The 21005-nt window shown below is 43.7% G+C and overlaps 1 protein-coding gene across 2 annotated transcripts in view; it reads left to right on the top strand.

Moving 5' to 3' along the window:
• LOC123955119 (dynamin binding protein) overlaps nucleotides 1-21005 on the top strand; it is a 103142-nt gene that overhangs the window by 26588 nt on the left and 55549 nt on the right. The window contains exons 2-4 of one of the 2 annotated variants that reach the window (XM_046026728.1): nucleotides 4097-4253; nucleotides 5987-6109; nucleotides 18913-20919. In XM_046026728.1, coding sequence (XP_045882684.1) covers nucleotides 4109-4253; nucleotides 5987-6109; nucleotides 18913-20919 — 2275 coding nt within the window. In that variant the 5' untranslated portion in view covers nucleotides 4097-4108. Of the gene's footprint in view, nucleotides 1-4096; nucleotides 4254-5986; nucleotides 6110-18912; nucleotides 20920-21005 lie in introns of those variants that run through there. The other variant, XM_046026730.1, reaches the window with a different exon arrangement.

Genomic DNA, 21005 nt, shown 5'->3' with positions numbered 1-21005 from the left:
GTGTGAAATTCTTTTAACTTCGCTGTTGGAAAAGTGTTATAAGAAAATGTCGGAGAGAGTGGGCTCCTAGGTGGCTCAGTGGGTTAAAGCCTCTGCCTTCGGCTCAGGTCATGATCCCAGAGTCCTGGGATGGAGCCCCGCATCGGGCTCTCTGCTCAGCAGGGAACCTGCTTTCCCCCTCTCTCTCTGCCTGCCCCTCTGCCTACTTGTGACCTCCGTCTGTCAATTAAATAAATAAAATATTTAAAAAAAGAAAGAAAAAATGTCGGAAAACCAAAGAGGAACATGGAAATCTAGAAGATTTTGAAGGAAGAACCCAGTGAGGTTTAAGAGAAAGGTAGCTTGTAGTAGAAACAAAACAAAGCAAACGCACGGGCACTGGAGTTAAACAGACCTGAGTTCTGGTTCTGGCTAAGCTGTGTATTCTCGAGAGATTTTAGCTCTACTACCTGGGGGTGGCACTGGGATTTGAACCAGGCTTTAGAGCCTTCCTGTCTACCTTGCAATGCAGCTGCAATTCAAGCTTCTAGCTCAGTGTCTGGCGCACGGTAGATTCTCAAACGGTAGCTGTTGCTATTAGCATTACCGTCGGCTCTAGAGGATGAAGAAGCCCACAGGAGTATTTGATCTGGAAGGCTTAGAGGACACTGTTATAAAAGCTGGAAGCTCAAACCGTGTGTGGAGAAGAGATGGCGAATTTCGTTTTAGATACGTGGAAGTAGAGATTTTGATATGAACAGTTTCGTATGTTTTTTTGAAAGTTTGATGAATGATTTGCTCACCCAAAATTTAAAAGCATGTTATGTGCTGAGCACTGCTCTAGGCCAGTGAGCAAAACAGACCCAGATCTTTTACTTCATTGGGTTCTGTGTTCTAAAAGTTTGAAGAATTAAGGACCTTTATATCTCAAATGCAGAACGGAAACGCTGGCATTCACCAGCGAGCGAGGAAGATGGTGTTTCCACAGCCAACTTCCTTGAGGTCCCTGACATCCTGCTGCACGGGCCGCTCTTTCCCCTGCTTTCTCACAAGCCCAGCTGCTCTCAGAGTTCCTCCGCTGTTCTTCTTCCTTCCATCTGAAGTTGGCGGGACAGCTTATATAAGCTATTTGTGATTAAGTTTCAAAATATCTGTCCAGGGCTCTACAGTGGCCCAGATAGGAGCACTAACAGTTGCTTCTCCCAGAGTGTTCAGGGCGGAGAAGACGGGTGAAATTCACTAGGTGCCACGTAAACCAGGGGGCCACGGACACCTTCGTTCTGGTCTCTGTCCCACGTGAGTCCTGCGCACCAGCCAGGCCCGGACTCCTGCACCCTCGCAGGGTGTGTGCTCCACAGCGATTACGCACTCCTTCCAGCAGGGTCGGAGGTCAGTCAGCAAAAGTATTCACAGCAAAAGTATTCACTGAGCCAGTCCCTCCCTTGCTTCTGAGTCATTCTCTGGTGCAGCTGAAAGGCTCTCAGGGAGAAGCTTTGACTCTTTCACCTCGCAAAGCTCCCTCCTCAGTGTGGCAGGGTCTCTCTCACATCCCACAGAGCTTATGCTAATTCTTTCCCTGATATTTCAGATAATGAGGTACATATTTAGTCTGCCAGTGACATGGAATTGAGAACATGTACTAGGAGGAGGAAAGTAATATCTACCACGGCCCAGCCTTGAGTTGTGTTAATAATATATCAATGGCTAAGAGGTTTGCAAAATATTACACTTGTTTAAAAAAAAAATTTATGACACCACCCTTACACGGAAATCTGACATCTGGCAACGTCGGCTGTTTGGAGGACAGCCAGAAAATAAGAAAGGGGCCTCAGAACACATGAAAACTGTTGAAAGACTCGCTAACTAACACAGGTAGTTTGCCACCACAGAAGAGTTTGTTAGCATTTCCTTTGGAGCTTGTTGACTTTTTATGTATCTAAGAACTTGTAATAATTTGGGCGGTGTCTGTGCGGTCTTCTCTCCCCAGCAGAGTATAAACAGTGATCTAGAAAGAGGGTAGAAAAGCTGACAGAGGAGATGACTGTAGCAGGAAGACGCAAAAGTTACGCAGTACTGCTGTTATCCGTCACCGTGCAGTATAGTCATGCATGGTCTTCATAACGAACTTGCATCCGTCAGTCGAAGAGTAAATTAGGTCCAGTGTCTTCCTGTTGCAGAAGGCAGAAAGGTATATAAAGTGTCTATTTTTTAAACGTGGTCAAAGCTAAACCACGTTTCAACATGTTAAAATGGTCAATTCTGTGATGTTTCTGTACTTGAAATAGCACATTCTCTGGTCATGATTTATCAGTGAGACAGATTTGAGCTTGTAGCTGATTATGGAAATGTTTAGTAATAACCGCTAACATTGTGCACGTCCTGTACCAGCCCCGTCCTAGGGGCTTTCGCACTAGCAGCATCCTGTGTCTTTGGTGACAGATCTGGGTTTCCATTTCCATTCCATCCCTGACTTACTGTGTGACCTCGGACAGATTACATCACCTCTCTGAGCCTGTGTCCGCAAAATGAAACCAATAATACACGGTAGGATTGTTGTGAGGACTCAGTGAAGGAAGTACATGGTGCAGTGCATGGCACATAGTAAATGTTCAGTAAATAGTAGGCATTGTTATAATTATTTTGATCGTTATCATCATCCTCTTGATGATGATTGTGACTGTATAATTAATTATCCCTGTTTTTCTGAATAGGAAGATAGTACAGAGAGCTTAAAGAGTGTGTCCAAGGCGAAATAACTAGTAGTGGAGCTGGCATTTGACCCTTGGTCTCTGACTCTAGACCCCTGGTTAATTTGCATTCACATTAAGCTGCCTCCTCAGCATGTGATTATACTTAAAGAAAATACATGGTAGGAAAGGACAGAGGATGTGGGGAATGTTCGTGGCCCCTTCTTTTTTCCACTGTGGACCCAAGTCATCTCATTATAGAAACAAGTTCCAGTAACACAAAGATAAGTTCCTTTCACTCAACAGTACAAATGAAATATGCAATGTGAATTGTGTTGCATGATTCATTAAAATCTTAAAGGTACCCCACATTGATATGCTCAATTATTTATTATATGCCTAACATGTTTGGCCGCATCCCTGTTTTCATGGTAATAAATCAATGGTGCTATAACCATGGTCTTTTTTTGTAATTACACATTTAGTGCTTTTTGATATCATCATAGTTATATGTGAGATGAAAGTTAGAATCCTCGTCGCTAACGACACCAAACAGATACTTGAGGTAAATAAAGGAGAATAGACTTGAGGCCTGGACACTCTGGAGAGAGTCAGTCACTCCATGAGGAAGACCTAGGGAGAGAGGTTGCCAATCATGGCTGATTGTTATAGGTGAGCGCATGCCCGTGAGTTCCTTCCTTCCTGTTGCTTAAACCCATACTTAGGCTCCCCGAGCACACGTGCCAAGGTAACAAACACACCAACTTAGCACAGCACAGACACCGTAACAGCGTGAGGATGCTATGCAGACTTGGGGCCTAAGTGTCTTTGAGCTGAAAACACATTCTTCTTTTTTTTTTTTTTTAAGATTTTATTTATTTATTTGACAGAGAGAGATCACAAGTAGGCAGAGAGGCAGGCAGAGAGAGAGAAGGGGGGAAGCAGGCTCCCTGCTGAGCAGAGAGCCCGATGTGGGGCTTGATCCCAGGACCCTGATATCATGACCTGAGCCGAAGGCAGAGGCTTAACCCACTGAGCCACCCAGGCATCCCTAAATACCACATTTTAAAAGTACCGTATTGCCAGTACTTGAAAAATACTAATTTCCTTATTGCCCTCTACAGGTGTATTGAGAAGTCTACATTTCCCATCTTTGTACCTTTTCTGTCACTCATAAGTAAAGGTCACTTTTTTTTTTTTCAATTCCAGAATTGCCTTGAGAAGCAAATGAAAAATGCATGAGGAAATTATTATTTTTGTGAGATAGTACCTTAATTTCTTTAAAGTATGAAGTACAAACTTCTTATTTGCTTGGCTTTGCCTTGATTCTAAGTGTCTATCTTAAGATTTATCATTCTCAAGATATTGACCTATATTCCAGTGTCTTAAATAGTTACACTTTCCAATTTCTTTTTGACCTGTCTTTCCAGGCTGTATAAAACATGGAGGCTGGCTCAGTGGTTCGTGCCATCTTTGACTTCTGCCCTAGTGTATCTGAAGAACTACCACTCTTCGTGGGAGATATCATCGAGGTGTTGGCAGTGGTGGATGAATTTTGGCTTCTAGGAAGGAAAGAGGATGTTACAGGTAAGAGGCTCCTACCTAATTTCTTGGGTACAAAACAGACCACCAACCCTCCCTTCTTTCCATACTAAAAACAAAGTTTAAGTGGGATGCCCAAGTCGAAAATTTCAGAATCCTTTGTGTTTTTTGTTATGTTTTTACTGTGGTTTCTACCAGTGAGGAGAGAATGTTTGTTATCATTCCATCTCTCCTCATGGGTTCCTTCCAAAGGTTGAGATGGTTTGATACCAGCTGTCCCCAGCCTGTTGTCTGTTCACGTGTTGACCTCCCCTTCCTGGGCCTTTATCCACCATTGCTTCCCTTCTGAAAACATGTGTTACTTCTTTATTCAGAACCCTGTTATTTGCCTTTACTTTTCACTACCAGCCTTTATCTCCGATTTATGGAACTTAAGTCACTCTCCCCCATTCTACCCTTTCTTCCACTGTTTTCAAGGGAGCGTGATGCATTCTGTTCACTCCTTCCCAGATCCATGGTTGGTCCAAATTTATTAAAGCTGCACCTGCACTCGGCACAGCCACCTCCCACTTCTTATGCACCTGGTTTCCTTTCTTCTGGTCTTTAAAGTCTATGTTAGCACCTGTTTCTTTCTTTCATGAGCCTGGAGAAGGGCGGAAGTTTTTAACCCCACACTGTGCACCTGTGTTAAATCCAGTCCTTAACTTGTATGTATTTACAGAAGTATGGCCTGGAGTTTGTTATACAGTCCTTCGAACAGACTCTGTTGACGTTTACCACACGTTTGGGAGATAATACATTATTTCCCAGTGGAAATGATTAGCTCAGCTAAGACAAAAACGATGAGTAAGAGTTAGCAAGGCAAAGAAGATAGACAGAAAAGGCCCTCCTGGGATGATAAAGAACTTGAAGGGTGGAGAAGAGTTGAGCCAGGCATACAGTGTGGAAGGTTGAGGGGGCAGAATGTGCTGGAGCTAGCAGCACAGCTAGGGGAAGAACAGCAGGAGCTAGACCATAGAGGACAGAGGATGCCATGGTAAGGAGTTACAGAATGGGGTATAGTACAGGTGCCTTATACACAGTCAGATCTGTCGTTGAGAAAACTCGCTGCTACGGTTTGGAAAATGACAGGAAAGGGCAGAACCAGGGGCAGGGAGGACTACTGGGAGGTTGTTGCGATAACCCAGGTGAGACATGCTAGTGACTTGGACCAAGGTGGTGGGTCTGGAGATAAGTGGAGGATACAAGAGGTTTCTAGAAGGTGGGATCCATTACATTTTCTGATGCTTTTCAACTAACAAACAAGCCCTGTCTGTCTACTACCACCTTATTAAAACCCTACCTGTCTTCAGACTCAAATGCAAGCTTTTTCATAAAATTTTTCTTGTTCTTCCTGAAAGCCTTTCTGCCTTCCCTAACTTCCACAGCAATTTGTACACCTCTATTGTGTCGCTAGATTTCAGAATGGAATTATTGCTTATGTCTCAATTCAGTTTTAAGACCTTTGAGAGCCAAGACTGTCTTACCCATTTTTCCCTCTGCAGCGCACCCTGTGTCGAGGGGCACTGGATCAGTGCTAATTAGATCGAATTGCATTCCCTGTGCCCTGCATGTCTTAGATTGTGTGGGCTATGCTTGTTCTGTAGAGATTCTCCAATTAAGAGTACTTGGTTTTAAATTCAGTGTGTGTAAATGGGCTCAGAAGAAAAGTTACTTTGTCCTGGTATATAGAGAGAAAAAGAAATTTCAATATTAGAAATGTTTGCCTTTATTTCCAGGGCAGTTCCCTAGCAGTTTTGTGGAAATTGTGACCATTCCCAGTCTAAAAGAAGGAGAGAGGCTGTTTGTCTGTATCTGTGAATTTACATCCCAAGAACTGAATAGTCTTCCCCTCCATCGAGGTAAGTTGGCCATTCAAGAGTAGACTGTTTACTTTTTTCAAAAGATTATTTATTTATTTGACAGTGAGAGAGAGAGAGAGACAGAGAGGGAACACGCAGGGGGAGCGGTAGGCAGAAGGAGAAGCAGGAGCTCCAGCGAGCAGGGTAGCCCGCTGCGGGGTTCCATCCCAGGACACTGGGATCATGAACTGGGTTGAAGGTAGATGCTTAACTGACCGAGCCATCCAGGGACCCCAAGGGTAGATTGTTTAAAATAAGATTAGTTGGGGCACCTGGGCGGCTTAGTCAGTTAAGTATCTGACTCTTGATTTAAACTCAGATCTCAGGGTTATGGGATGGAGCCCCACATCGGGCTCCATGCTCAGTGGAGAGTTTGCTGGCGTTTCTCTCTCTCTCTCTGCCCCTCCCCACTTATGCCCTCATGCTTTCTCTTTCTCTCTCAAAAAATAAAAAATAAATAAAATAGGTCTAGTGGAGTTGTCCCATTTTGACAACTAGGTCTTTTTTTTTGAAAAATTTTTAAAAAGATTTTATTTACTTATTTGACAGAGACTACAAGTAGGCAGAGAGGCAGAAAGAGACACAGAGAGGGGGAAGCAGGCTCCCCGCTCAACCCCAGGACCCTGAGATCATGACCTGAGCCAAAGGCAGAGGCTTTAACCCACTGAGCCACCCAGGCGCCCCCCTTTTTTTTGAATTTTTGTAAGTGGCTAACCTCTGGGGAGTAATAGCAAGACAGTGCTGACAATAATAATGTCTTATATTTGCATAACATTTTAGAATTTCCATAGTATTTTATCACAAATACACTCTCATCTGATCCTCACCAGTTTTGGGAAGTAGCAAAGTAGATATTATTAATTGCATTTAATAAATAATGAAAATGAGATTCAAACTTTTGGCCTCCGAAAGTAAAATCATGTTTCCTGATTATAAGTCCAGCATTCTCTTTCCACTGCCCCATATTGTAGCCACACTTCAGACAACCTTTAGCTTTTTCCCCTTAAAAACTAATACAACTTTGCTAGCAACATTACTATAAATGTATAATAGCTGAGGAGGAATTGTGGTGTGGAGATTAAGAGACAAATACAAAACAGCCCCATTTGACTCCTAGCCGTTAGGTAATGTTACCTTAAAGTTCTCATCAGACCCAGTTTAAAAGGATGTGGTTTAAAGTGAATAATCATAGCCATTTCTCAGTGACATTCCAAGTATTTCTCACCTCGCTCCGATAGGCATAGAAACTTCTAAAGACAGACTATAAACCCTTTCACCAAATATACTTAAGTCCGCTCATTTCTCCATAAGCACAGGAACCAATACTGTTCTGCAAACTGATGTTTACGATCAGTGTGATATTGTGATGACTTAGGACAGTCAGCAAAATGGTAGAATTTATTGGGCATGTTATTGTCACTTGTTCTTCTGAGTATGGCCCTACAGGGATAGGCTTAATTTCTTAAACTACATGCACATATGAGAGAGACAGAGCAGAGGTGGGGAAAGAGAGAGCCTAGCCACTTCCCTAACCCATAGTCGTGGAAGAAGGAATATTGGATTTGGATCTTCATCCTCAAAATCTGTTTCAAGATTTTCTTGCACTTCACTTCACACTTGACCCTCTACCTCTTTTCTGAACATTCCCTTATTAATCAGTGTTGGGAAGGCAGAAAGAAATAGATGAAGATGTTAGAGCAGGGAACTCTGATCTGTCCCTACTCACAGCCCTGGAGCTGTAGTTCATGTCAGACCAGCGGGAGGGGAGAAAGGGCCCCAGAGCACAGTGGCTTCCATCAGAGCTGTGCAGAGGATGTGGGTGGCATGGATCTGTCCTTTCCTACATCTGGTTCCTGGAGCAAATAGCGGGCGTAAGAAAATACTCTAGGAATATGCAATATGTCTAAGACATTTGGAGGCACCTGAGGATGTAGCTTCTGGAATTAGCATTTTTGGCTTCATAATTGTATTCCGTGTCGCCAAGCTTTAGACACTAAAAAGAGACATTTTCTGCTAAATGCCTTTTCTGGGAAGACTGGTCTCTCATGGGTTCTTCTGAACTTGCTTTGAAGTTAAAATCCACGTCAGTAATCCCAGGGCCACCAACCAGATTTCTCAGGAAGACCCTAGCATGCACCTTTCACCCATGAGCCTCCTGAGCCAAGACTGACTCAGGCTCAGGCTGGGTCCTGGAATCTGTAGATGTTATCGTGACTAGTTTTTAAGCAAAGGAAGAGGATGCAGCAGGGGCGATCCATAGGAAGCGACCAGAAAGAGGTATGCTAACTCCCAGCGGTTTGATCTTGTTGTCTTCCCTGATGCTCTCCTGCCAGTAAGTGTGCTATTTGGCTCTCTTTCCTTATGAGCTTTTCACATCTTTCTTAGCTCTGTGTCTTCTGGTTTGGAACACATAAACCTTTGAGAATGGGGAATTTCGATGTACCTCTGCAGTTTGTCTTTTTCTGGGAAGTTGAGCACAAGACACAGAAATGATAATTAACTTCTCTAGTTTTCTACATGTGACAGTCCCCATTAACAGATAATAATAGTTGGAAACACAGTAAAAATGAAAGTATTATTTTATACCACATACAGTTTATAAGACTTGAGTCAACACTTCCTGATTTTCAAGTCTGGTGGTTGGAATGGCCCTTCTGTTTCTTAGACTGAAAATTGTTTTTTTTTCATTAGGTCGGTGTCCCAGCTCATGAGTAGCCTATGTTCCTGTATCTCTTTCTTCTAGTACTATTAATCCTGTTGTTTCTTTATCTCTCCTTAGTACCTTCTGTGTAGCAGTGAAGCTTCTCCTGTTCTGTGTAAATGAAACTTTTGGTGATTTAATATGTCAGGAGGGGATCTGAAAACCTTGAGAGCTTGTGGGATGGTATCTCAGACCTGTTTTGTTTTACCAGACTGCCTTTAGTTGTTACCTGCTTATCTTTCAGAAATATCATTGGGGTTAAATTATTTTTTAGATACTTTATTTATTTAATTGAGAGAAAGAGAGAGACAGAGCATGAGAAGGGGGAGAGTCAGAGGGAGAAACAGACTCCCTGCTGAGCAGGGAGCATAAGATGGGGTTTGATCCCAGGGCCCTGGGACCTTGACTTGAGCCGAACAAAGGCAGACGCTTAACCAACTGAGCCACTCAGGCACTCTGGAAAAATGATATATTTTAATTGTAAAATTATATTAAAGAAATAAATGTATTTAGATATATGTAGAGCAGGCAGCATAGCTTAGGGGATAAGAATTCTGATGGCCCTAGATTTAAATCTGACTCCACAACTTATCGTTGTGATGTTAGGCTGGTTACTTGCATTCTCTTGGCCTTGTAGGATAGTAATACCTAACTCAGCTGGTTGTGAGGACTGAAAGATGTCATACATGTTCAACATCTGGCACAAGGTAAATATGCAGTAAAGATGAGCTATCTTTTTTTTTTTTTTAAGATTTTGTTTATTTATTTGACAGACAGAGATCACAAGTAGGCAGAGAGGCAGGCAGAGAGAGAGAAGGGGGGAAGCAGGCTTCCTGCTGAGCAGAGAGCCTGATGGGGAGCTCTATCCCAGGACCCTGGGATTATGACCTGAGCTGAAGGCAGAGGCTTTAACCCACTGAGCCACCCAGGCACCCCTATCTTTATTATTCTTAACCTAGGATTCCTGGACTTCATAGATGTGTTTTGGGAGGCCTGGTTTCCTGATTGTTCTGGGAAGGTGTGTGTGTGAACATTCTTCCAGATTCTTTCTGGAATTGGAATCACCAGTAGTCCTTCCAGCAGGTGTCACTCTTTCTCCTTTCCATAAAGCTGTCCAGTTGTTATGGACTATTCCTGTCTTTAGTTTTTTTTTTTTTTTTTTTTAAGATTTTATTTATTTATTTGACAGAGAGAGAAATCACAAGTAAGCAGAGAGGCAGGCAGAGTGAGAGGAGTAAGCAGGCTCCCTGCAGGCCAGAGAGCCCCATGCGGGGCTGGATTCCAGGACCCTGAGATCATGACCTGAGCCAAGGGCAGTGGCTTAATCCACTGAGCCACCCAGGCGCCCCCTGTCTTTAATTGTTTAAACTCAAAGACAAGGTTGTCTTTGTATGTCTTCTTCGGGAAAATATCTATTCAGACCCTCTGCCCATGTTTTAATTGGATTTTTTTCTTTTAAGATTTTATTTATTTATTTGACAGAGAGAGAGAGATCACAAGTAGGCAGAGAGTCAGGCAGAAATTGAGGGGGAAGCAGGCTCTCTGCTGAGCAGGGAGCCCGATGCGGGGCTCGATCCCAGGACCCTGAGATCATGACCTGAGCGGAAGGCAGCGGCTTAATCCACTGAGCCACCCAGGCGCCCCTGGATTATTTGTTTTTTTTGGTCTTGAGTCGTATAACTGCTTTATATATTTTGGATATTAACACCTTATTGGATCTATCATTTTCAAGTGTCTTCTCCCATCCAGTAGCTCACCTTTTTATTTTGTTGATGGTTTTGTTTGCTGTGCAAAAGCTTTTTATTTTGATGTAGTTCCAACAGATGCATGAAAAGATGCTCAACATTACTAATCATCAGGGAAATGCAGATCAAAACCACAGTGAGATATCACCTAATACCTGTCAGAATGGCTAAAAACAAACAAACAAACAAACAAACAAGAAATAACAAGTGTTGGCGAGGATGTAGAAAAAAAAGAACTCTTATACACTGTTGGTGGAGATGTAAATTGGTACAGCTACTGTGGAAAACAATATGAAGATTCCTCAAAAAATTAAAAATAGGGCTGCCTGTGTGGCTGACTTGGTTGTGTCTAACTCTTGGTTATGGCTTAGGTCTTATCTCGTGGTTGTGAGATCAGGCTAGGGGCTCCACACTGGGCATGGAGCCTGCTTAAGGTTCTCTCTCTCCTCCTTCCTCTGTTCTCCATCCACCTTACTCAGGTGCACACACATGGTCTCTCTCTCAAAATAGAGAAAGAGAGAAAGAGAAAGAGAGGAAGGTAGGAAGGACAAAAGGAAGGAAAATACCATATGACCCAGTAACTCCAATAATTTACCTAAAGGAAATGAAAATGGGGTTCTTGGGTGGCTCAGTAGCTTGAATGTCTGCCTCTTTGTTTCAGCTCGTGTCTTGATCTCAGGGTCTTGGGATTGAGTCCCAAGTTGGGTTCTGCACTCGTTGTGGAGTCTGCTTGGGATAGTCTCTCTCCCTCCCTCCTTCCCCCATGTGCACGCACATGGGAATGCTTACTCTCTAAAATAAATAAATCTTTTAAAAAAAAAACCCTGAAAACACTAATTCAAAAAGATATGTGTACCTGTATGTTTATTACAGCATTATTTACAATAGCCTAGATATGGAAACAACCAAGTGTCTCTTGATAGATAAATGGATAAGGAACATGTAAATATATACAATGGAATCTTACGCAGCCATAAGAAACAATGAGGTTGTACCATTTGTGACAACATGGATAGGCCTAGAGAGTATTATGCTAAGTAAAATAAGTCAGACCGTGAAAGACAAATACCAGATGAGTTCACTCATATGTGGAATCTAAAAGAGCAAATGAATAAACAACAACAAAAAAGCAGAATCAGGCCTGTAAATTCAGAGAACAAAGTGGTGGTTGCCAAAAGGGTGGGGAGGTGGGGGGATGGGCAACATGCATGAAGGGAGTGGGAGGAGCAGGCTTCCAGCTATGGAATGAGGAAGCCACAGGGCTAAAAGGCCTGGCATGAGGAATGGAGACAGTGGTACTGTAACCACCATGTATGGTGACAGATGGTAGCGATGCCTGGGCACAGCATAGCATGCAGAAAAGTTGAATCACTGTGTTGGACGCTGGAAATAAATGTAACGTTGTGTGTCAACTCTACTCAAATAGAAACATTTTTTTAAAAAGAGAAAAACAAGGTTTTCTCTTAGAAAGATCCATGCAGGTGGCCAGGGCCATTGATTGTCTTAAAAATAAACAGAGGGAGAAAAAAAAGATGGGGGATGGGCAAAAAACAAGAATGAGGGTGTGACAAGGAAAATACAGAGAAAGAGGAGAGAAGAAAGTTGGTGGGAGTGATGAAATGCCACTAATAATGACCTCACATAGCACAGAATGCCTACAACCTTAGGTTTCTAGGCACCTCCCACCCTCAAATAAGACCAATAAAAAATGAATTGATATTTCTTAAATTAAGTTTCTAATTTTAATTCCAGTATAGTTAACATACAGTGTTATATTAGTTTCAGGAATACAGTGTAGTGATTTGGCAATTCTGTACATTACTCAGAGCTCCTGGTCAGCGTGCTCTTAATCCCCATCTCCTATTTTACCCATCCCCAACCCACCTCCCCTCCAGGAACCATCAGTTTGTTCTCTGCAGTTAAGAGTCCATTTCATGTCTTGTTTCTCTCCCCTTATTTTATTTATTTATTTATTTATTTTTAAACTTATTTGAGAGAGAGAGAAAGGGAGTATGAGAAGCGGGGAGGGTCAGAGGGAGAAGCAGACTCCCTGCCGAGCAGGGAGCCTGATGCGGGACTTGATTCCAGGACTCCAGAATTATTACCTGAACCGAAGACAGTTGCTTAACCAACTGAGCCATCCAGGCACCCGTTTCTCTGTTGTTGTTTTTTTTTAAATTTTGCTGGTTGGTTTTGTTTCTTTTTATTTTTAAAGATTTTATGTATTCATTTATTTGTTTGAGAGAGAGGAGGGAAGGACAGAAGGAGAGGGGGAAGCAGGGAGCCTAGCTGAGGGCTCGATCCCAGGACCCTGAGATCACGACCTGAGCTGAAGGGACATGCTCAACCAAATGAGCCCCTCATTTGTTTTATTTCTTAAGTTCCACATATGAGTGAGATCATACGGTATTTGTCTTTCTGTGACTGACTTATTTCACTTAGCATTGCATTCTCTAGCTGCATCCATGTTGTTGCAAATGGCAAGATTTCATTCTTTTTTATGGCTGAATCTGAGTAATATTCCATTGTGTGTGTGTGTGTGTATTAGATCTTTATCCATTCATGTATCAAGGGGCAGGTACGTGGGCTGCTTCTGTAATTTGGCTATTGTAAAGCCGCAATCCGCATAGGAGGGCATGCATCCCTTTGAATTAATGTTTTTGTATTTGGGGGGTAAATACCCCAGTAGTGCGATTACTGGATCACAGTATGATTATTGGACTTTTTGCCAAAAAAAAAAAAATCATAGGGTAGTTCTATTTTTAAATTATTGGATACATTTATTCATAAATAGCCTGATGAATGACATAGCCACTGTGCCATAAGTCTGTGATGGCGTGTGTGACGTATGAGGGTCAGGTTCTGACATGGGTCATTGGAAGTCTAAGTAACATGTGTGGTCATTCTGCCTAAAGCACATAGTCTCCTGGGCATTGCAGTTCGGGGGGGACCTAATACTGCAGAGTCAGATTTATATTCAGATTCTAGGAAGACTTGCATTTGTTCTTACCATCTTATTCCCTTTTTTTTTTTTTTTTTGCTGAAGATTTTATTTATTTGTTTGACCGAGGAAGAGACAGCCAAGAGAGGAAAAGCAAGCAGGGGGCGTGGGAGAGGGAGAAGCAGGCTTCCTGCTGAGCAGGGAGCCCAGTTCAGGGCTTGATCCCAGGACTCTGGGATCAGGACCTGAGCTGAAGGCAGACGCTTAACAACTGAGCCACCCAGGTGCCCCTGACCATCTTATTCTTAAATGCATTTTCTGCTCAAAGAAAAAAAAAATCCAACCAGAAGAAGCAAGCAGCCGGGTGTTGGGATTAACTGTGTACAGTGAAAGCCTCAGCTTGACCCTGAGGGTCACCACACTTCCTATTTTCCTGTTTGCGCAATCCGGGCACTCTCTTCCAGCGGTTGCTCATATTGTTTCAGAAGTCTGGAAATGACCTCTAAGTAGCCTCCGTTCCTCAGGAATCACCTGGGGTGCCAGAGAAAGAGCTGCATGACTCTGATGAAAACCAGAGACTCATGCAAAAACCTCAGCACCAGTGACAAAATAAAGGTGTTGAGCTCAGTTATCTCTAAAGTGATTTTCAGGGTCTAAACTCTGAGTTTCAAAAAAATCCACCTTTTTTTTTTTTTTTTTTTTTAAATATAGAAGTAGCCAACAGAACTATCCTGGTCTGCCAGGTAATAAAACTTATCAGCCAGTTGCCTGGCTGAAAATAGGAGAAACAAGCCCTATGATAAGGATTTCCGGGAGATATGGCAAAGCAAGGAAAATACTGTCATTCCGCAGCTTTAGGAAAACCAGCTCATTTCCAAGCCGGTGAAGTGGGAGTTGTGGCCAGCTTTTATTGTTCTTATTCCCCAAAGACCCATTGTGCCTGGACGATAGTCATGTCTCCGAAGACTTCCCTCTGTGGTTCTTTTTATTTTTTTTTAAATATTTATTTATTTATTCTTTGACAGAGATTTATTTCTTTTTTATTTGGCAGAGAGATCACAAGTAGGCAGAGAGGCAGGCAGAGAGGGGGGTGGGAAGCAGGCTCCCTGATGAGCAGAGAGCCCGATGCGGGGCTCGATCCCAGGACCCTGGGATCATGACCTGAGCTTAAGGCAGAAGCTGAACCCACTGAGCCACCCAGGTGCCCCTCCCTCTGGGGTTCTGATGGAAGAGCCTTAAAGTTGGTGGGGGAAAAGAAATCACTTGTAATGCTCTCAGGACCTGAGCTCTAACCAATGGATATTGAGTCATAAATTAAAGGAATATAGAAATAGAGTGCCAAGGGGCGCCTGGGTGGCTCAGTGGGTTAAGCCGCTGCCTTCAGCTCAGGTCATGATCTCAGTGTCCTGGGATCGAGTCCCGCATCGGGCTCTCTGCTCAGCAGGGAGCCTGCTTCCCTCTCTCTCTCTCTTTCTCTCTCTCTCTGCCTGCCTCTCTACCAACTTGTGATCTCTCTCTGCCAAATAAATAAATAAAATCTTTAAAAAAAAAAAAAAAAAAAGAAATAGAGTGCCAAGACCCCAGTTTTCAAGAATATCTAGGTTAAAAAATTATCTATCTATCTATCTATCTATCTATCTATTTAAGTAAAACCTGTCAAATCAGTGAAAATGTATTGGGTGCCTACCACTGAGTACAAAAGCTTACATGAGGTGCTGTGTAGTTATAAGAATACAAGTGTCAAAATGAGTGATGTTGATCATTTCTTCAGTAGGCTCTACAGATGGCCAAGGGGAATGTGGGTTTCTGAGGTCCTTTAAGAGAAGTATGCTAGGGTTTCAGATGGACAGGCTTGTATAGGAGCTAATGAAAGTGACCTTGTGTGGAACAGGGTCTCGTAGGTGAGATAGTGTTGGCTGGCTTGGGGCGGGGAGGGTATGACTGGCCGTAGATGCCTGGTTGCACAGAGGTAAAAACATAAAAATAGTGTTTTGGTAGTTTAGTAATTAAACCTCTTTAGAGAGTCTCCAGAGCAAACTTATTTTTTATATATTTCAGTTAATAAGAATAGAATATTTAGAGAAGAATCCTATGGGAGTAGGAAGAAGCCTTCATGACTTGAGGGAAAAGTTTGAGCAGGAGAGGAATGTGGTAAAATTGGTACATTTCTCTTTTTAGTTTGGCATGAATCATTTGGAAGAGGTAAAGTCTGGGGCAGGGTTTAAGAGAGTGAGATGATGATTGTTGGACTGTGGTGGTAGCAAGAGCAAGTAGTGAGAGGAAGTAGTTTCTGCAAAAAGATATTAGAGGAAAGGGCGCCTGGGTGGCTTAGTTGGCTAAGTGTCTGCCTTTGGCTCAAGGTCATGGTCTCTGGAGCCCTGGGATGAGCCCTGTGCTGGGTTCCCTGCTCAGTGGGGAGTCTCCTTATCCCTCTGCCCTTACCTGCTGCTCATTCTCTCACTCTCTCATTTTCTCCCTCAAATGCATAAAATCTTTTTTTAAAAAAAGGCTTACAGGAGACTATTAGAGGGGAAAGGGAAGCTAGCAGCTTGAAGCCAGTTTTGGAGGCAAGATATAATTAATTTGGGAGTTGGAGTTGGAAAATCATTGTCATTATCAAATGGACATTGACTGCTTGCTGTGCAAAAGGCATTGTATCTGACTCATGAAATACAAAAGTGGTACCAGCCATTAAGGAATATGGAATTCACTCCATGGGAAGATAGGACAGACTCAATTTGTTAATCTAATTTGTTAACTTAATTTGTTAATTAAGAGCATGCAAGTTGATACCCTAAAAGATAATCCAGTTTCAAAATAAGCTTGACTATAAAATGACTTACATGACTCAGGAGCTTTGCTATCCTGGTCTTACTTACTTGGGCTGTTTGCATTCCTTGATCACCTCTGCTGATGAACGTAAAGTTGACTAGGTGTCAAGTGATTGGGAAGTTTAAAAAAGGTTGAAACTGATAATCCACAAAATCATCATCAGGTAATTAAGAGTTTTTTATAAAATAATTTAGTACAAGACTATAGAGTAACTCTTTAAGTTGGGGCAAGTCCACTAAGACCGAATTTTAGCTTGATTTTTTCCCCAGAATCACCTGTGCTATCCTTTCCTATCTTTTCTTTATCTCACCTTCTGCAACAGTATGGCAGACGCTAACTGTTCAGCTTACATTTTGTAAAGTTAACCTGAAACATCGAATCTGTTTTCAAAAACAAAAGTGCTGGGGAACCTAGGTAGCTCAGTCGGTTAAGCATCTGTCTTCTGCTCAGGTCATGAGGATCCAGTCCCAAGTTGGGCTCCCTGCTCAGCGAGGAATCTGCTTCTTCCTCTCCCTCTGCCCCTCCCCCCAGTTTGTGTGGGTGTGCGTTCTCTCTCTCTCTTTCTCTCTCAAATAAATAAATCCTTTTTTAAAAAAGATTTTATTGATTTGACAGAGAGAGACACAGTGAGAGAGGGAACACAAGCAGGAGGAGTGGGAGAGGGAGAAGCAGGCTTCCCGCTGAGCAGGGAGCCCGAAGTGGGGCTCGATCCCAGGACCCTGGGATCATGACCAGAGCCAAAGGCAGACGCTTCCCGACTGAGCCACTCAGGCACACCTCAAATAAATAAATCTTAAAAAACAACAAATCCCCCCCCCCAAAAAGTACTGAGTGCTAGAACATGCTTTTAAGATTTCATTATGATGTATTGTCAGGGTAAGGATAGTTCAAAAAGGCCCCTGGAGGAAGTAAATGAGCTTGTTGCTCGTACACTGTACCTCCAACAAAACCATTCCTGAGGGGTGCCTGGGTGACATGGTTGGTTGAGCTCTTGGTTTTGGCTCAGGTCCTGATCTGAGGGTTGTGGGATCGAGCCCTGAGTTGGGCTCCTAGCTCATCATAGAGTCTGCTTGAGATACTCTCCTTCTCCCTCTGCCCTCCCGCTCATCCGTGCTTGCTCTCTCTCAAACCAATAAATCTTAAAAAATGAAAAGAAACCATTTCTGAAGACTTCTTTTGTTGTTCTATATTTGATATTGAATAAAAGTTAGTGTGAGAGATCAGATGCCTCCTTCAAAGGATTATAATGGACATGTATATATTCTTCGTCATTTATAAACTAATCCAATGGCACAGACAGTAAGAACATTGTTTAGTGGCATTTTTTAAAACTTTTTGGTCCTAAGAGCCCTGTTAAGTTATTGAGTCCCTAAAGAGCTCTTGCTTATGTGAGTCAGTTGATATTTGCAATATCTGCTGTTAAAACAGAAATTTTAAAAACATTTATCAATTCATTTTTTAAAAACCTATTACGTATTAACGTAAAGAGCATATTTTTAATGAAAAATTTCTAAACAAAAAAATTTAGTGAAAAGAGTATCATTGATTTACATTTTTGCAAATCTCTTTAGTATTTGTTTTAATAGGGGCTCCTGGGTGACTCAGTTGGTTAAGTGTTTGCCTTCAGCTCAGGTCATGATGCCAGAGCCCTGGGACTGAGCCCTTTATCAGGCTCCCTGCTCAGCGGGAAGCCTGCTTCTCCCTCTGCTCTTGCTCTCTCTCTACCTCAAATAAATAAATAAAATCCTTTTAAAAATATTTGCTTGAGGGGCACCTGGGTGGCTCAGTGGTTTAAGCCTCTGCCTTCGGCTCAGGTCATGATCCCAGGGTCCTGGGATCGAGTCCCGCATCAGGCTCTCTGCTTGGCGGGGAGCCTGCTTCCTCCTCTCTCTCTCTCTGCTTGCCTCTCTGCCTACTTGTGATCTCTCTCTGTCAAATAAATAAATAAAATCTTTAAAAAAAAAATAAAAATATTTGCTTGAATAGAAGAAAGATAGACTTTTATATTTGTATTTGTAGTCAAATGAATGTGATATGTTATTTTGACTGAAGTACATAAAGTCTATGAAGAAAATATAGGTTGGACTTTGCAAACTCTCTGGAAGGATCTTGGGGCTTCCCCAGGATTCCATGCACAACCACACACTGAAAAGCACTGCTTGGGCACCTGGGTGACTCAGTTGGTTAAGCGACTGCCTTTGGCTCAGGTCATGATCCTGGAGTTCCAGGATTGAGTCCCACCAGGCTCCCAGCTCCATGGGGAGTCTGTTTCTCCCTCTGACCTTCTCCCCTCTCATTCTCTCTCTCTTTCTCTCTCTCAGATAAATAAATAAAATCTTAAAAAAGAAAAGAAAAGAAAAGCACTGCTTTCCAGGACTGTGCACTGTATTGTCACTAAATTGTCAAAATTCACAAATTGTCACTTAGTTCACTAAATTGTTGAAACTTTTATGCCCTTTAAACTCCAGAGGTACACTTCCCTGGATCTGATAGATGTTTGAAATGATGAATTGCACTGTTTAGTCATGGTAATGTTGTTTTGGGGTGATGACTCAGGTCGTTATCTTTGCTTGTCTTTCTTTAGGTGACCTAGTGATTCTCGATGGTGCCCCCACGGCCAGCTGGCTGCAGGGCCGGAGCTGCTGGGGTGCCCGGGGCTTCTTCCCATCGTCCTGTGTTCGGGAGCTCTGCCTGTCCTCACAGAGCCGCCGGTGGCACTCACAGAGTGCCTTGCTTCAGATTCCTGACTACTCGATGGGACAAGCGCGGGCACTGATGGGGCTTTCAGCCCAGCTGGATGAGGAGCTGGACTTCAGAGAAGGGGATGTGATTACCATTATTGGCGTTCCTGAACCAGGCTGGTTTGAAGGGGAATTAGATGGTCGAAGAGGCATTTTTCCAGAAGGCTTTGTAGAACTTTTGGGGCCCCTGAGGACTGTGGATGAGTTGGTAAGTTCTGGAAATCATGACGACTGCATTATTAATGGTGAAAAAGAGACCCCTACAGGAGAAGAAGAGAGGGGCCCGGAAGAGGATGAGGACCAGCCGGGGACCTATGGAATCGCCCTCTACAGATTCCAAGCCCTGGAGCCGAATGAGTTGGATTTTGAGGTAGGTGATAAAATCCGAATTCTGGGAACGCTTGAAGATGGGTGGCTAGAAGGATTGCTGAAGGGCAGAACAGGCATCTTTCCTTACCGATTTGTAAAGCTGTTTTCTAAAACAAGAGCAGAGGAGACTGTGGGTCTGCCACAGGACAGCAGCCCTGCCGAGACCGCTGACAGTTCTTCGGGTTGCCCAGAGAACTCCTTGGTGGCGGAGGGAAGAAGACCCGGATCTCCTGAGTACAACGCAGAGAAGTCCAACTGTGCTATTTCGGAAACATCTGCTGCTCCCCAGGAGCATCTGACTTCTGAGTATGAAGTAAACAAAACCTCCTGTCAGGATGAGGGCACCTCAGGGGAGCCCCCAAGAAGCCCAGGCCTGGGGCATGAACAGCCTCTTGCCAAAGACTCTTCTGCGGGGGATCCTTCAGAGATAGTCAATGGGGTTTCCTCCCAACCTCAGGTACCTTTTCCTCCCAGATGGCAGAAAAACCAGTGTTACTCTGCAGCAGGAGGGGGCCACCTCAGCTCAGAGCAGCACTCTGACCCTCTTCCCTTCGAAGCGAGGACTAAAGATGACTTCAGCCTACCTCCCAGAGGAATGGCCTCCCCACCAAAAACCCTTCAGAAGCCAGTGGCCCCTCCTCACGGTGGCTCCTGTCTTCTAGCCCCTCCGGCAGTCAGACCCAGCCAGTTGAGCTCTCCGCTCCAGGGCCTGGTGAGATGCGCTAAAAAGCACCATGCATCCAAGGACAACACTTCCAGCTTTTGTTCTGCACCAGAGAGATCGGGAGTGAAGCCGGGTCTGCCGGACAAGGTGTTTGCAGCCGAAGCGATGGCGCTCTTACAGGGAGAAGGCGACACTGACCTGGATTCCAAGTTGACACAACAGTTGATAGAGTTTGAAAAGAGCTTGTCGGGGCCGGGCACAGAACCAGACAAAATTTTGCGTCACTTTTCAATCACGGACTTTAACTCTGAAAAGGACATTGTCCGAGGTTCCTCAAAGCTGATCACCCAGCAGGAGCTGCCTGAGAAGAGGAAAGCCCGAAGGCCCCCGCCACCACGTCCCTGTACTCCAGCATCCGCTTCTTCCCACATGCTTGTTGACCAGAACCTGAAGCCTGAACCGCCCTTGGCGATGCGACCCTCTCGCCCGGCTCCCCTGCCTCCCTCAGCACAGCAGAGAGGGGCTCCCACATCCCCCAGGCTCCTGCCCTGGACCGGACCCAACTGTGAGACCCCAGAGAAGGAGAGCCCTGAGAGTGTGGACCAGACTTTGGACCAGACTTCCCAGTGTCCCTTAGTATTGGTGAGGGTTCAGGAAACGGAACAGGACTCAGATGTGGGTAGCAGGGCTCAAGAAGAGCTCAACCTAATGCTGGACGAGAAGCAAGATGAACCATTAAGGGCAGAAACCCTTGAGGATCTTGAGTTCTATGAAAGCAACATCGAAAGTCTGAATATGGAACTCCGGCAACTCAGAGGTAAGTGATGCGTTTCTTGACATCTACCAGTCCACGTAATGGCCTCCCCGTGTTTTTAAGAGAGGTGTTACCATCTTTGACAAAGA

The sequence above is a fragment of the Meles meles genome, chromosome 13 (genome assembly GCF_922984935.1).
Source record: "Meles meles chromosome 13, mMelMel3.1 paternal haplotype, whole genome shotgun sequence".
Classification (NCBI taxonomy): domain Eukaryota; kingdom Metazoa; phylum Chordata; class Mammalia; order Carnivora; family Mustelidae; genus Meles; species Meles meles.
This window is presented reverse-complemented; position numbering and strand designations above follow the sequence as displayed.